The sequence below is a fragment of the Mangifera indica genome, chromosome 2 (genome assembly GCF_011075055.1).
Source record: "Mangifera indica cultivar Alphonso chromosome 2, CATAS_Mindica_2.1, whole genome shotgun sequence".
NCBI classification, from domain to species: domain Eukaryota; kingdom Viridiplantae; phylum Streptophyta; class Magnoliopsida; order Sapindales; family Anacardiaceae; genus Mangifera; species Mangifera indica.
The window spans coordinates 19,973,334-19,986,830 of NC_058138.1; the positions used below are offsets into that span (position 1 = coordinate 19,973,334).

General features: G+C 33.6%; 2 protein-coding genes across 4 annotated transcripts; one reads left to right on the forward strand and one right to left on the reverse strand.

Moving 5' to 3' along the window:
• Positions 1 to 813: 813 nt before the first annotated feature.
• On the reverse strand, positions 814 to 9,195 carry LOC123209337 (protein transport protein Sec24-like At3g07100). The gene is made up of 14 exons (XM_044627326.1): positions 8,814 to 9,195; positions 8,365 to 8,430; positions 6,924 to 6,977; positions 6,667 to 6,839; positions 6,244 to 6,430; positions 5,978 to 6,123; positions 5,748 to 5,902; positions 5,344 to 5,425; positions 5,145 to 5,260; positions 4,914 to 5,012; positions 3,541 to 3,664; positions 2,376 to 2,653; positions 1,575 to 1,789; positions 814 to 1,458 (listed from the first exon to the last, which is right to left on the reverse strand). The coding sequence occupies exons 1-14, from the start codon at positions 9,139 to 9,141 to the stop codon at positions 1,247 to 1,249; spliced, it is 2,235 nt and encodes a 744-aa protein (XP_044483261.1). The 5' UTR covers positions 9,142 to 9,195; the 3' UTR covers positions 814 to 1,246.
• A 437-nt stretch (positions 9,196 to 9,632) lies between these two features.
• On the forward strand, positions 9,633 to 12,292 carry LOC123209265 (40S ribosomal protein S25-like). Of its 3 annotated transcripts, XM_044627175.1 has the most exons (5): positions 9,646 to 9,818; positions 10,318 to 10,392; positions 10,506 to 10,640; positions 11,902 to 12,045; positions 12,192 to 12,292. In XM_044627175.1, exons 1-4 carry the CDS (start codon positions 9,816 to 9,818, stop codon positions 12,013 to 12,015), a joined length of 327 nt encoding a protein of 108 aa, XP_044483110.1. In that variant the 5' UTR covers positions 9,646 to 9,815; the 3' UTR covers positions 12,016 to 12,045; positions 12,192 to 12,292. The 3 variants fall into 3 exon arrangements, with proteins under 3 accessions (XP_044483111.1, XP_044483110.1, XP_044483108.1); XM_044627176.1 differs by lacking the exons at positions 11,902 to 12,045; positions 12,192 to 12,292 and adding an exon at positions 11,750 to 11,891 and having other exon boundaries at positions 9,633 to 9,818; XM_044627173.1 differs by lacking the exon at positions 12,192 to 12,292 and having other exon boundaries at positions 9,648 to 9,818; positions 11,902 to 12,188.
• Positions 12,293 to 13,497: the final 1,205 nt, after the last annotated feature.

Consider the following 13,497-nt stretch of genomic DNA (forward strand, 5'->3'; position numbering starts at 1 on the left):
TCACTATTTTCCACTCAAACTTTAATCAACAGACAATTCACTATATTTAAGTTTAAAAAGTTCATTTTTCCCACCACCCATCAAAATCCATCTTGGACCAAATGGTGGAACGAGACAAGTTTTTATAGACGAGGGATGACAACAGAGAGAGCGGAGAGAAGATCTCAATTCTCATCCCCTTGTACTAGACTCATCCTTGTTACAGGATTAAAAAGATTCCCCAGCTCTCATTACAAAAAAAATCTCTTTCCCGTTTCAATTCCGTAAGAATTTTTTTTTTTCGTATTCTTTAAACATAACATAAATATATTAAATAGCAAAATTAACTAAAAGTAAAAACAAACAACTAATTCAAATGTCACAAATATCATATATTAACTACCTTAATATGTACAATAAAAATATAAATAAATTAAAAAAATACAAATAATCTAAAATTATAAAAATATGTTAATATTTTAAGTAAATATATTAATATACAGAAACGGGACAAAGAAGAGACAGATGTATCTCTGTCTTTGATTGTAAAGATAATTTTCCTCTCAGTCTTTTTTTCTTTTCTATTAGAAAATCTTCTTCCTATTAGAGTAAGGGAGGATCGATGTGAAATGTTAAACCCTAATACCACTCATGGAACGCAGGGATAAACATCATTTCATCCAAGTTTAATTCTTTACCTTTCTAACATGTAGTAGTATAAAACTTCTCTATTATAATAGACGATTTATTGCTTTTATATATATATATAGAGAGAGAGAGAGAGAGACAGACAGACAGACAGTTGGGCATAACAAGATTTAAAGAAGCAAGGAATAAAAACTAAATAGAGTATTTCCATCTAATCCATTCATAGAGAAAGAAATTGGCAACGTTTCGTACATCAACCCTCTGAAGAGCTGTTGCAAGTACAGTTTTATTTTCTTAACCGTTTTTTAACGAGAAACACAAAAAACTTTTCAGTCACCATCGCCTCCTACTTTCTCATACAAAAAACCAAGATGAGTATATTCGTGCCTATATCTCCTATATAAATTGTACCCTCAAGGAGATTCCAACTCAAAAGAAGAATGGTACACTAAAAACAACAATTGCCATCTTCATCCCGCACAATGAATGCGAAACAATGCTTAACCAATCTACGAACTCTTGTATAACTGGTTAGTCCGTTTCTAAACTTGACCAATGTTGAAGTTATACCTATTTCCTGTATGGGCATTATAGAGCTCAGGGGTCTGGAATATAACTTCTATTTCATGTATTCCAGCACACTTTGGGTGATATCTTCAAGGAAGGAAACAAAACCCATGACACTGGTAAGGCCACTGCCGTCCACATCCTGTTCCTCAATAAGATAGTTCTCAAAAACTGTGGCATCATCCTGCCCTCCCCGGATGAATATGAGTTTGGGAGTGATACTCCTGTCCTGCTTTATTTTATTAATTGTTGTCCGCAACAAACCTGAGAAGAAAGCATGTTATCGAAAGCGGAAGTAAACTATTCCGAAAAGAAGACACTGATGTTAGGAAAACGACATGATTGTAACAAGCCATAAAGAAATGGGATGGACAACTTACAATCCTGGGGGGGTGGAAAAGGAATTGAAGGGTCTGCTGTAGAAGAATAAAACACAATTATAGTTGTAAAAGCATCAAGCAAAAATATTGGACTGCCACTGGTGATCAGTGCAGCACGACTCAATGAGTGGCGTGGATATGCTTGTTTATCTGGTGCAGAGTATGATGTCAGCAGCGGATATAAAGCACGGTGAAGGGAACTTGGTTCAAGAGCACTGCACCACAGTTTTAGACAAATGATTCACAAGTAACTCTCACAAAAATAAGCTCAAGTGATTTTTAATGTAAGGTTCCATGACATTCTCCAGAGAAGCGATGTACAAAGATCTAGATAAGAACCAGTTGAAAGAGATTAAATTGGGTCAAAAGAAGATCTACAATGCTGATGACATGGATGCTATAAACAAGAAGAAAAATGGAAAACTAATTCCCTATCCAATCATTAGAAAAACTAACCCAAGATTAATTGAATTTGATCCAAACTACATCTGTTAAACCTTCATTTAGACATTAGAATGCTAATTGCTAGCATGGTTAGAGGATATAATTGGCAGCACATAATCTGATTTTTCACTTCAGAAGTGTGCTAGCATTATAATGTCACAAAGGGACATCATCAAATAAGTTTAATGATATTATCATCATACAACTCCTTGCCCTACTCTAAAATTACTTCAAAAGTAATCCATAGAATTTCATATTCTAAAAGAATGTGACCAACTAAATGTTTATCTTTTATTTGAAAACTAAAATTGTCTCTCTTAATTACTTAGAACACTTCAGATAATGAGAAACAAATACCTGAAAAGACACTGCAAATAGATCCGATAGTCAGGGTGAACACCTTCTTCATGGAAATGGAGAAGAGGATTTCTTAGCAAAGCAAAAACTAAACGAGGTAAACGCTGCAGTTGTGGGCATTGTAAGAACTCAACATCAATCTGAGAAGTTACTGAATTTCCTTTCTTGAACTGAACAAGTTTAAAAGCGTCATTGTACTGAGCTGTAAGGATTACTAGCCAATCATGAAGTAACATCCTGCCCTCCCGAACCCCTTGCTCCAGAGAGGCTAATATAACCTATTCAATAAACAACATGCATACATATATATCAACAGTTTGTGAAAATATCCAGCACTAAGAAAAAAATATATCTATCTTGATAATTTTCTAAACAAAAAATTATGATAGTAAGCAAACCAGCAAAATTTCATCAGAAAGTAAACCATTTGCAGCCAAACGGCACTAAACCCATGGAAACCAATTTCCACTACCTCAAATTCGGTCAACATTTATTCATAACAAAAATATTTTTGGCATTTGCACCAAACTATAGAAACTCCACTCATAAATTCAGATGTGTCAAGAGCAAGTATATTTACAGTTCTTCGTTCATGGCATTAGTTTACCGACACAATACGAGACACACCCTGTGGGATCTGCCAAAAAGAAATCTAGAATTTCAGCCCAAATTTCGACCAGCGATTTCATCACCAAAATCTAAAAAGAAAAACCTGAGATACAGTTGATAAGAGATTGAGGTAAAGGATACTTAAGAATTAAGATTACACTGCCCTTATGGAGATCAACCAAAAATTTCTGAAAATAGGCTTACTTTCCACCATAAGCTAATTGGATTAAGTAATTGTTAGTAAGAAATAGGTTAAGGAATTTTAAACAGAGATTGGTTTCCAATCTCAAATTTTAAAAAATTGTTAAACAATTTGGGGTTTAGGAAAGAATATCCCAAAAAGAGCAACATGAATTTTTATTATTTTAGAATTTTAAAATACTAGTTAGGATCATGTCAAGGGGTTATCTTTTGAACTAGTCAAACCAACCAGATTTCTCAAGACTGTATGCACCACATGTTTGCATCCAGATTAAAAAACAAATAAAAATGAGATGGAACTGGAATTTTCCCTTTTCTTTTGTTCTGATTGATGATGTAGGGAGAAAGAAAATACCTTATGTACAAGCACAGATAAAACTGCTTCAGGATCAACACTGTCATATAGTTCATGTATGTTTTGAGCAGCTGCATATTGCAAAGTCCGAATCCTTAGTCGTCGTTTAAGAGAATGCTTGCCTCTGCAGAAAAAGAGATGATGTCAAGCTATTACGAAATGCTTCAAAAAACCACAGCAAATTGTTTGCATTGTCTAGTGAAAGTTTTGCAAATCAAATAAGTACATAAACGGAAGGCTGTATGAGTAATGAGTACTTTGGGCATTATCTCAAAGAGGTGAAAATAATACTTGGAAAAAAAAAACCCTTCCCTAATAATACAGAAATTAGAGACTATAAGTCTTCCAATGAAAATGAGTAAGATCAGAATGCAATTTGATACTATATTCTAGAAGAAAATCATAATCAAAAGCAGCCAAATTGAACAAAAATTTACTCTCCTTCCTTGAGACCTTTGAAATAGCCTAATAGAAATAGATAGCTTATGTTTACTAGTCTATTTCAAAATTTTTACAAAAAGGAAAAATCTTTATTCAATCACTTATGTTTATAGTTTAATCACTCATGTTTATGAGGGAAAAATAAGAAGATAGAAAAGAATGGACTGATAAAATGGAATATAGGAACTGTTGAAGATAAAATATGATTGTGACATTTCCATATCATTATGAACTCCTATACATTCATTAAACTACAAATATCTCCTACCTAAACATTTCACTCTGTTTGCATCCCTGGAATGTAGAAACATTAAGACACAGGCTTAATAACAATGAAAATGCTAAGTCCAATATAAATTTACATGGTTTCTAAAATTTAAGCAACTTGAGTTTGAATATTTAATCCGACTGAATAAGTTCCTACTCACTTCCTAATAGTGGTATTTGCTTCATAATTCCACTGAGTTAGCAAAGACAGATCAAAAGCTTGGTAACATTCAGGTTTATAGAAAAGTTTAAAGATATTTTGAATTTTTTTTTCTCTTTCTTTATTCATTTTGATAGGGCACCAAGTATATCAACAAAAGAGATTTTTAAAAAAATTATACAAATTAAAGGAATAGATTTTAAGTCACTCAGACGTATTAGAGGCCGTATTAGAATTTTGGAATTTTAAGCCAAGGATATCTAGGTAGTTATTGATTGAAGCAAAAGTCATGCCTTAAGGTTCAGTGTCATAATTAACTGAAATATATAATTCTGTATGGTATACAAGCATCAAGAACAAACAATATTTGAGAGATGACTTCTACAGATGTATTTTAAAAACACATAGAAACCTGAAATTTCACATAACATTTCCAAAATAATATCAAAAACGAGATATGCAGTCATTACCAACTTCAAAAGTTTGTCAATGAGATTAGTCATACCTACTTGGAGAACCTAATCCAGGACTTGCAGGGTCCTCAGGGGGCACAATCACCGTATATTGAAATGCGATCTGTAGCATAGGCTGTTCTGATGCATGTCTGCAAAAGAATGATAAGACAACTTTTAATGTTGCAATCAATAATCTAAAGTAATCATAATAATTAGGTTGATCTAACGCACGCCAGATACATTTAGCCAAAGCAAACAAATACAGAAATTATAATTTGGACCTTGAAAACCCAACAGCATTGGCGAAATCAAAGTCATAAGCATATGTAGCATAGGAATCACAACATATAATGTGCTGAACATTTTCATATTGCGGATCTGGGAAGAAATGACCATACTGCAAAAAATAATGCAGATATCACATTAAAATGGTCCCTATCCATAAAAATTTCTGAATAAAAATTTGACATAGTTACTAACCGAGTGTCCAGGTTTGAATTCTGTAGATGTCCTTAACCGCAGTACACAATTAAAGGCATACGGCCGACTCAGCATTCGATACCTGCACGTGAATAATATTTATGAGATTGTCCCAAAAATATATTTGAAAAAAAAGTGCACTACTTCTATCTAAAAGGGTGATTTATTTAAATTAAGTATATAAAGTACATTTACTTCACCTTTACACATAGCCCATTGTATGTACTCTGCAGCTAAGCTGTATATATATGTATTTTATACCAATACTTAATTTAAGCCATTTGTTGTATAGTCATCCAATTTTAAAATGTCGCACCATATTTTTCTTAAAAATTTAATCATATAATTTCATTTTAAAAATCATAGAATCCCAGAATGTTTTACTATATTGATCAGATGCTCACATGTCCTGAGGTAGTGTTGAATCATCAGTACTAGAATACAGAAATAATGAGCCTCCACTTTCAATACTAAGAAACTTCAGGGATGCCAAATCTGTATACTCATTTGTAATAGCAAACAGGTCCACACAAACACCAGCTTGAACAGCCACAGCAGCCTGTAAAATATATGTCAATTTTACATTTTCCAAACTCACAGCTATTGGTCTAAAAAAATTCCAAATTAAACTTACTAAATCCTTGTAAAATGGTGTTTGTTCAGGAAGTAAAGCACAGTCTGCATCCTCTCCTTTACTAGCATACTGTTCACCATACCTTCTCGTATCTAGCTGTCCAGCTCCATGATCAGGAGGACCAGATAGAAAGGCAAATACTCTAGCTGCAGTTATTTTCAAAGAGAACTAAATTTTTATCTTGTCTGGAAAAGAACAAGTTCAAAAGCAACCAGGCACAAGCATGGTCTTCAGTTACAAAATGAGCTTCAAACTTTATCACAGACCTAAAGCAAATGTGTTTCCATATTCTGATCCAAGGTAATTGAAAAGGGCTTCCATTGCCACACCGAAACCCCGCCCACCCATCAAGACTCCATCAAGTCCTTGCCCTGCTACAGCAGTTCTCTCCCATGAAGTGGTTGGTCTGAGAGTCTCAAGAGCAGATGTGATGTTGTCTTTAAAAGTTTCCACCTGTAAAAGAGTAACTGGTTTTAGAACAGTCTTGATATTAAGTTACACGAAATGAGTGGGATTTTGTTACTAAATGGCGGTACTAAACACTCAAATGACAGAGTAATAAGAAACAATTTATGTTAACTAAACCTTATGTCAATTAAATGGGTCAGTCATAAGAACAAAAATATGAAAAGGGAGGAAGTGGGCTTGGCAGTTAGTTTTGGTTGTGGAAAATTCCTTGACTAACATACCGGTGCCAGGAATTGAGACAAAGGCATGACATCTTCAAGCTCAACTGGCAGGGTGCCCTCTATATCTGCTGGAATAAAAGCATTCTTTACCACTGGTATAGCCCCTTGAACATCGTACAACCCTATTTTGTGGCTGAAGGTTGCAAGCCCAAACAGTGCGCCGGGTGGAACAGCTTCAAGAGAAATGAAATCAATCTTAAAGAAACTGCTCAAGCAAACAAGAAAATAAAATATCATTAGAATTGTCAATTGTATACCTTCTAAAGCTGCCTGTAGAGCACTTCTAGTAAGTTCCAAAAACTCTTCTGAAGCTGCAAATAAACTCAAAATATAACTATGCATGTATAGATTATATACAGCAAAAATAATGACACAAGCAGTGAATCATTGGATCAATGGTTAACACCACATCTAATGTAGGGATGGACTAAAGCCGAGCCAGTTTAGGTTTGGTGTTCGGCTTGAATGAGCCAAACTCAAGCTCAGGTAGCCCCTACTTAAGTTCGTGTCGAGCCAGCTCGATTTGAGCGAGTGATCGAGCTGGTCAACAAATTAATCTTTTTGACAAGTTTTCATCTTCTCCAACAACTTTATAGCTTCTCCAACGACATTTCTTCTTCTCCAATGATATTTCATTTCCCCCATAATCTAATGTATTTCATTTCCAAGGTGTATTAATTATGCATATAAGAGGTAATCTCACCTATTTAAAGTGCATTTTGATCTAATGGTTCTAAAATCTTATTAAACTTGTATAAAAGAATGTGGTGCCAGCAAATATTAACCCTGTTTATTTATGTTTTGCTGTCTAAGAAAGTGAATAACATTTTAAAGAAAAACAAAACACAGGCTCCAAGCAAAGACTGTACTGCAAAATGAAAAAGGGCAAAGTTCAATTTATAACTTAATCAAACAGTATAGTTAATTATAGAAACCAACACAATTATTTTAAGTTCGATTCCTTGTATACTGATATGCTAAAAGCCCAACACTCAGGGGGACCAAGAATTTGTTTATATTTATTTTATATCAGAAGCAAGAAGGTAAACTGGTATATTGTATTCAAGTCTCATTTACAGGTATCACAGGCATTTCCGGGGATCTAGTAGGTTGTTCAGGTGTGTCATAACGAGCACCAAGAATAATCATACAGTTACATGGGGAAATAATTAGAAGAAGAAATACAGATGGGGTCCCATATGAACTCAGTTTGTCTTAATATCATCTGCAAACATCATAAGGATGCTCACTGTAAATTCATCTAATATAATAGAGATCCAAATCTTCCTATACAGAAACTACTTCAAAGCATTGTAGATCATCCACCATCAACCTAACAAACAAACTTTTAAAAAGAAAATAATGAACTTGTTGAAGAAAGAAGTTTGAACACCTTTGGACCTATGAGAGATAATAATAATATTTTTCATTCAAATATATACTAAAAGAATATTCTCACATTAAAAAGCACAGCTTAATTAAACAATTAAAACACATCTAAATAGCTATGATATTATGGAATTTACAATGACAAAAACCCATTTCTGCATCAGTCATTCAACTTCAATTTAGTTGAAGTTAAATTCAGACCACCAAACACTTAGCGTCTAAATGAACTTCTAATTAACTCAGTTGAAAAACTGTAAAAAATGAAAATTAACAGTATAAAATATATATAAATAATCGATGAAACCTTACATGACAAGTCAACAGCAGCAACATAGACAGGACGTGCATGCATCGTTTCTTCCTCTGATCCCTCCACTGCAATACATCAACATATAACATATCTTAGCTAAATCAAAACCATTTATAACAAGTAAAAGTTCAAAAATCATCAATCACAATTCAAACCTAAAATTACGCACTATCAGCTTAAATCAGCTAACTGGCCCTATTTTATGATTACTATCTAAATTGAAAAAGCAAAAGCCTTAATTTTCTTCCCATTCCAATTTTGGCCAAATTTTCTCAGCATCCATGTATAAGCCACCCCTTATCAGGCAAATCAATCACACGGACGTAAAATTCAAGAAAATCACATTAATTACCAAGAAAAATGATAAGGAATTGTCTACATTTCTCTCTCTACCCAAACGAGATCCCGAGATGAAATTATCATCATGCAATGATTCAATTGGACTTACAAGGCAACTCCAGATCAATGAAAGAAGAGGCCATCTCAGCGCAAGTCTGAGGATGAGAGTATCTGGTAATGGCCTCAGAAGAGAGGCCGTTTAGAGTCCCACAGAGCGAACAGGACCACGCCCACTGCTCCAGTTCGCAGTATGTATTGAAATAGGCATAACAATTCTCGCACCGAGGTAACAAATTCCCATTGGATCCGTACACCGGCTTGACGCCGTTTTCATCCTTGGTTGCAAAGGGCGTCACCGTGACGCCCCATGGCAGGCCTGAAGTTTCTTGTGCGTCTGGGTCGGCTGGAAAGCGTGACACCGTGGCTCGCACCGCCATGATTTCAACAAGGTGTCTTTTTCTTTCAGTTCCGCGAGAAACAAACAAGGTGAAACAAAACAGAGAGCAGGGTATAGAATAACGAGGTTTCGATTTACAGCGCCGCGTAGGACTAGCCAGTGGAATTACGCCACGTCAATAAATGGACTGCTGACCTGGATCTTTTTTATGCTCAACAATTATTTTTGAAATATTTTAAAATCATTCCATCCAATTATAGAAAATAATATTCAATCTGTAATTATAATTTTATAATAAATAAAAATCATAATTTATTAAATAATTCAAATTTTAAACTACATAATTTAATTTGACGATATTGAAAGATAGGAAAAATACAAAATTATTATGTTATTACTTATGATTAAATTTGGTGAAACAGGATACCAATTAACAACTAAATTTTTAAAAAAATAATCAAAATTAAAAAAAAAAAAACTAAATGATTAAATACGAAAAGTTTTTATCACAAGATTGGATCTTCCCTATGTCCAAACACGCTATTTGCCGGAGCACACAATGCTACATGCGCACTTTAGTCAAAGTAGTCAAAGTAAGTCAAAACCCTAGCAAGCCAGCCCCTATATTTTGCTTTTCTCCATTCTTTTGTTGTGTGCTGCCGCGAATCCTTCTTCACTTCAATCCAAACTTCTCCTGCGACTACAGCAAGCGTAATGGTAATCCATCTTCAAGTCTTTCGCTTTCGTTTAGTCTCTGACGAAACCTAAAGCTAAAATTCCAAAAATCTGATCCTGTTTAGGTATCTAGTAGATTCCCATGTTTGAGTGCTTTATATCATCCAGGTTTTTATTAACTGTGACGTGTTTGCTCTTCTTTTTTCATATCTTTTCTTAGTAATTAAATGGATAAAATGAGAATATTATCTGACATAGTTTTTCAGATTTGGTTTTCACTGAGAACCTGATTGACTCTGTTTACTTTTTGGCCTTTAGTTTTTCCTTGTGATTATTCGTGAGAATTTTACTGTTTTCTATTTTTAGGTCTTTTTGCTATTTGAACTTATAGCTTAATATTATTTTTTAATGAATAATGCTAAATGTGAAGTCAAATAGTTTGCTTCGCCTGCACTTTCTAAACGAATTTGAATGAATTTCTTCAAGTCTTAGAATGTCATTTTTGTAATGGAAAATTTGTGTGTCCATATCATCTTGGCAGGCACCGAAGAAGGATAAGGCCCCACCTCCATCCTCAAAGCCTGCGAAGTCTGGTGGAGGGAAGCAGAAGAAGAAGGTAAATCGGGCCTTTGGATTTTGATTCATTGAGTTCAGTTTCTAGTTTGCAGCTTATTTGTTCTGTTGATGACAGACATGGGTAGAAAATTTATTTTGTTTGATAAATTGCAGAAATGGAGCAAGGGAAAACAAAAAGAGAAGGTGAACAACATGGTTTTGTTTGACCAGGCAACCTATGACAAGCTTCTTTCCGAGGTTCCCAAGTACAAGCTTGTTACTCCTTCAGTTTTGTCTGACAGACTGAGGGTATGCACTTAGTCTATATAATTTTAGACTTGATTTATTTTAGGTGATCATTTTACTTATTAGATTTAGAACATTAAATATCGCATAGTAAATTAATAGTATGTAATTTTTCCTGTGGAGCTATATGGAATATTATTATGTATTTTAAAAGGCTTGATTTTCTCCATTGTCTAGCTTATTACATCTTGTCAAAAGATGTACTTTTAGTAACGAGGGTTGTTTATCAAATAGCTTCAAATATGGTTACTGGGGGTGCTGATATAGGAAATTTTTTCATGTGCTTTAACATCTAGTGGGTTAACTATTGGCCTTGTTAAAGGCTGAATTTTTGTTTGATGAAGAGGGAAATGGGTGGGGAAAAGATTGGCGGAAGGGAAATTGAAATGAGTGGGGAATGGAGTAAGTGATGTAATTGGATTTTCGTACTGTTTCTGTTCATCTATGGATTTCCCTACAAAACAAGTGTGCTTCTAGAATTCCTATTGGTTTGCTTTTATTCTTTTAACTTGTTACCATGATTTTGCTTATGGTGAAAACATATAACTAGCTAAGTTTGGGTCATCTGTGCATGCTCCTAAAATTGGTCCACACTTCCAATGCAATTCATAAATGCACTTAACTGGGATATGAAAAAATTTCTTCTGCCTTCTAGTATATGAGTCCAAATTTTAGCTTCTCTTACCCTTAATTTTTCATCTTATTGTTTATTTAAGGATTTCCCTTATTTGTGTTGTGGTTGAATTTTTTTTTCCTGTTGATCTTTAATATTTGGGACCAAGCATTCGCAATTTTGCCCAATGATGGACAAATCGACAGTATTGAATGGTTGTGGTTCACATTCATTGTCTTTACATGCCACCACTCTCTCTCTTTCTCTCGCTCTTTCTCTCTCTCTCTCTTCCTATATGTGTGTGTGTGTTACTTTGTATATATGTATGTACCTCTTTGGTGGTGTGTAAAGGTACTGATGAGTGCCACTAGCATTATACCATGTATGATCTATTCTAAGCTATGAGATCTGAGGGCAATTTCTTTTTATTCCCTACTCAATTTTTCTCCAGTTTCTTTACTAATTAAAGTTACTTATATTTTTTCTTGGAATTTTTTAGGTGCAATGTTATCTTACAGTCCTTTCTCAACACTATTCTCTACCGGAGTTGCATATGCATTTTGACTAATCATAGAGCAAGACAAATTATGTTTGATTGATTATATATTGATGTTTGCTTTTTTTTTTTTTTTTTTTTGCCTCCACCTTTAGATCAATGGATCATTGGCACGGAGGGCAATCAAGGATTTAATGGCACGAGGTTCTATCCGGATGATCTCTGCTCATGCAAGCCAGCAGATTTACACAAGAGCCACTAATACCTAGAGGAAGAAACACGAGCTCATGGATCGATAGGTTGATTCCATTTTTCATGCTAACGACCATATTACACCTGATGACTATTTATTTCTTGTTAATTTTGATCCTATGCTTTGTTATTTATTTTTATAGAGGAAACCTTTATTTTGCGCTAATCAAAATTGTGGCATGTTTTTTCACAGGCACAACGACAGTAGTTGGCATGATATTATGTAGGCCAACGATTGTTAAATTTTCTGAAACCTACATTTAATAGCAGAAAAAATCAGATTTAACTCAAAAACTGAGTTTTATTACCGCCGCCTTTCATGATATTTCAGATGGTAAAATCTACAAATAGGATCTCAAACTCAGTAAAATTGACTAAGTATTAGAATTTTTAAGGTAAAGATTTAGATTCAAATTTTTATTATATTTGTAAAATTTTACTTATTGAATTTAAAAAAAATCTACAAACTAGCCTCAGTATCCTAATGTGGGGATTCTAGATCATTACACTAGAGAAAAAGACTGACTTAAAACCTTCTTTGCAAAATATTAACATCTCCTCCAACACTAACATTCTAAACATTATCCACAAAAGATAATAAAAACTTTCCCGTGACATTTTTGGTATTATTCTGCAACTCTTCTCTCTGTAGTGCATTCAAGTGTAGTATTAAATTAACGGTGTCCAGTTTAAATAATCATATTTTAAAGGGACTCAAGTAACTCTGGAACGACAACCCTTTATAACTAAACAATTGAATTAAAAGCAATTTTGTCCTAATAATTAAACAATTTAATTGAAAACGATTTTGCTCTTATCTAGGGGTAAGCAAAAGTCTTGGGAGGCGTTTCAGTTTTCATTGAGTCCAATCCCGTTCAATACACTTAATCTACTCAAATCATATTGTATACTCCATTAATTATAAACATATTTAAATATTAATCAATTAAACAATCCTAAATAGGGAATATTTTAATTAAAAACCCAAAAATACAAACTCCCAAACATATATAAAAAGTAATCAAGATTAACATAACATTTGTACCCATTATCAAGATAAATATGTAACATAATGCACAACAGTCTAAAATATGATATTTTCTCCATTTTAAGTTAAAATCTAATTGAAATTTCTGAAAAGATGTTCAATGATAACAATAAAATTGTAAGATTTGTGACAAACTTTGACAATTGTGAAAAACGAAGTGGAAGGCTAGAAAACTTGCGTTTAAAGGTTTAGAGGATAAATATGACAGGATCTTGGATGGATTGTTGACCAAAATTTGGTTGGAATTTTGAAAATCTTGGATGATTGATGAAAAACTCGGTTTTATATATACAAACATTTTATCTAATTTGCATTTCGTTGGTTATAACGTTTAATAAATAAAAGTTCATTATTTTCATACAACTTCTCTAAATATATGGTTACTTTTTAATGTTACACCTTAATTTAATACTTAAATAACAATTTTATTATCCTAATTTTGAGTTTTATG

What these genes read in the sequence shown, in the direction of transcription:
- LOC123209265 (XM_044627175.1), top strand. An exon ending in GAGGGAAGCAGAAGAAGAAG is followed by an intron (nt 10,393 to 10,505) that starts GTAAATCGGGCC and finishes GATAAATTGCAG; the next exon opens with AAATGGAGCAAGGGAAAACA. An exon ending in TTTTGTCTGACAGACTGAGG is followed by an intron (nt 10,641 to 11,901) that starts GTATGCACTTAG and finishes CTCCACCTTTAG; the next exon opens with ATCAATGGATCATTGGCACG.
- LOC123209337 (XM_044627326.1), bottom strand. Translation starts at nt 9,141, where the DNA reads ATGGCGGTGCGAGCCACGGTGTCACGCTTTCCAGCCGACCCAGACGCA. An exon ending in AATTCAAACCTGGACACTCG is followed by an intron (nt 5,261 to 5,343) that starts GTTAGTAACTAT and finishes TATTTTTTGCAG; the next exon opens with TATGGTCATTTCTTCCCAGA. An exon ending in TATTTGCAGTGTCTTTTCAG is followed by an intron (nt 1,790 to 2,375) that starts GTATTTGTTTCT and finishes ACTGTGGTGCAG; the next exon opens with TGCTCTTGAACCAAGTTCCC.